At 46.2% G+C, this 3,010-nt stretch overlaps 1 protein-coding gene across 1 annotated transcript in view; it reads left to right on the forward strand.

Moving 5' to 3' along the window:
• Positions 1 to 287: 287 nt before the first annotated feature.
• The window catches only part of LOC306929919 (kelch domain-containing protein 3-like), a gene marked incomplete at both ends in the record, with an annotated part of 3,760 nt that continues 1,037 nt past the window's right edge, over positions 288 to 3,010 (forward strand). The window contains one exon of the mRNA XM_079510650.1: positions 288 to 1,321. Within this exon, the coding sequence (XP_079366776.1) occupies positions 288 to 1,321 (1,034 nt within the window). The remainder of the gene's footprint in view (positions 1,322 to 3,010) is intronic.

Below are 3,010 nucleotides of genomic sequence, written 5' to 3' on the forward strand. Positions count from 1 at the left end.
CATACAAAACAGAAAAAGTACAAAAATCACAGCACTCCATCTTTAATTTCCACCAGGTAATTAGGCTGCGTGGGCTGAAGTTGCCATATTTGGGAGATCAACAGGAATCGGCCTCACTGATTGGCTAACGGCTAACCCAACCCATCAGCTTTCAGATTGGCCAAGCTTTGCGTGACATCTGGCGCCACCGTACCAATATAAATCGTAATGCACACGATAGCGTTGCATTCGCGGAGCAGGGTTCAACACTCCACTTTTTATCTGTAGTTCCTCTGGACCCGTGTTAGATGTTACGCTGGACGGTGCACCTGAAAGGAGGGCCGAAGAGATCCTTCTATGCTGCTGTGGCAGTAGGGAGCAAGCTGTACTCCTTCGGGGGCTACTTCTACGAGGGCGATTATAGTGAGTTTGACCGGGGTCTCATCGCCGTGCATGTCTTCAACACAGTGTCCTTACGCTGGACAAAGTTGCCCCCGGTGACAACTGGAGGCAGTGGACGTGCCCTTGATGTTCCCTCCATGCGCGACGGTCACACAGCGGTGCTGATAGAAGATACCATCTACATCTGGGGAGGGATAACTTGCACGCAGTCGTACTGCAATGTGCTCTACGCGTTAGACGTCGGTACCCACGGATGGTGCAGGCCCATGGTGCGTGGGACTGTTCCTGAGGCGACGTGCGGCCACTCTGCCTGTGTCCTGGGGAAGGTCATGTACATCTTTGGAGGATTGATCCCGCTGACTCGGTGGACAAATGACATCCACAAGTTGGATACCACCACAATGGTCTGGTCTTTGCTTCGCACCAGCGGCGTACCGGCACCTGCTTCATCGTGTCACTCTTCCACCGTCGTCGGGACAAAGATGTTTGTGTTTGGCGGCGACGCGCAGGACGGGATCTTCTACAACATCACAGTGTTTGACACAGAGACCAAGCACTGGCTGAGCACGCCTTCTGCACAGCTTCTTCCAAAAGGACGCAGGGGTCATTCAGCCTTTGCCTACAATGGAGAGCTGTACATATTTGGTGGCCATGACTTTGACGAGGACCAGAGCTTCAATGACGTGTGGAAATTCAGTCCAGGGAACATCTCCTGGAGGAAGATTGAGCCCAAGGGGAAAGGTCCCTTTCCCCTTCTGGATTCATGCATGTCTGGGATGTGCTGTTGCATGGTGGAGGATCGTATCTTTCTCTTTGGAGGTCACAGATTCATGCCTGATGACCTGTACATCTTAGACTTAAATCCTAGTCTGAAGATGTTGTGCAAGCTAGCGGTCATTCGGCACGGTCTGGAGCAGTCTGGACTCCCACACGACATCAGGTGGGAAATGTCAGTCTGCCAACCGAAGATGTCAAATAAAAAAGACAACTGCAGAGCAAAAGTTAGGTGCAATCAAACGGAAAGAAGGGAAAGAGAAGAGAGGAGAAGAGATCGCTGCCCTTATAAGGCCCCCCTTCGTTCAGACGGGAAAGAATGAGCACAGGAATGTGCTCAGTGACACCGACCAGGAACTAAGCAGCGTCATACGGGAGAATAGAGAACTACTACCAACTGAACTGCAGCAGGACAGACATGGCCACAAAGATCTCTGAGAATAGAACCTTCTAGACCTCCAGGAATGGATGGATGTCGAGACGGATACTTTGCACAAAGGAACGGTTATGGAAGAGGGCTTCGGAAACAGATGTTTGTCAAGGAGAAGAACTGGGGGCGAGGGAAAATTGACTGCAAAGGTGGATACCTTTGTGTTTTTTTTATGTTGATTTTTGTTTTTGTTTGTGAGGAGAGTAGTAGAGACCAGAGAGAACTACTGGTTTGAGGCAATAAGTAAAGCAATCAGTAGATATGAATCACCAGGTACTTTCTGAAGGCTTTTAAGATCTGTCAACCTCACGGAAAAAAGCCTGTTTTTTGTTCTGAACTGACTATTGTGATCCAGTATGGCCAGATATGGATATTATTTGGTGAATTCATCGCCAACTAACTAAATAACTAATGTTATTGTACCCCAATTGTTCCCCCACATTGAATACTGAATGGAGTAATTTAGTGTCGCCAGACACATGACAAATTAATGCTATATTTATTTTTATCCAAGGTGCTTTACATAGATTGTGCATTACATTCACACACATTCATACACCGATGACAGAGGAAACCATGCAAGGCACCAACCTGCTCATCTGGAGCAATTAGAGGTTCAGTATCTTGCTCAATGACACTTTGACACTAATTCTGGGGGAGCCTGGGATCGAACTGGGGACCTTCCGGTTGCCAAGTGACAACCCACTGAGCCTCTGCTGACACATGGGCATACCAAAAGTATACCAAGACATATTTGGAGAAACTTGACAGATTCATAAGATTTCAGAGGTTTATGGGAACACCCATGACATCATGACATCCCCATGAGGCCATCATAACGGCTGGTCCAATGTCCCTCACAACATTTTTGTGGTTATTTCAAAGGTATCACCAAGTGAACGTACATAGGCTAGTAGTGGGTATTTAATAATTAAGGACCAATATATTAGATACTGCACATTAGCATACTGTAAATCCCTAGTTTAATGGTGTAATTCATTTTTTTTTGCCGTTGACATAGAGCTACGTCAAGTCTAATCCAGGGGTTAAGTGCCGATGACGTACATCTATACGCCAAGTGTCTTTATAGTAGTTTATGATAGTCGTGGTCGTAATGCTACATACATTAGCATTGGATTGCTAGGCAATGAAGTAAGAGAAAATTAATCAAATGCCTTTATCTCAGATTCCTTTCCCAGATTGCACCCCTGGTTAAAACAAGCTTTATTCAACTGTCCACAACCAAAGAACTCTGGGGGTGAAAGAAAAGACGAGGGTCTGTCACAACACACATCGTTTTATCTATTTTGCTGAAAGCGAGCACTTCCAAACTCTAACACACAAAATAATCACCTACAAGGAATTTCTTGACATAAAGTAGCTCATATCTACGCTGGATTTGTATGAAACACTTTGCAGATAGAA

This window comes from Electrona antarctica, assembly GCF_951216825.1.
Source record: "Electrona antarctica genome assembly, chromosome: 9".
Lineage (NCBI taxonomy): Eukaryota > Metazoa > Chordata > Actinopteri > Myctophiformes > Myctophidae > Electrona > Electrona antarctica.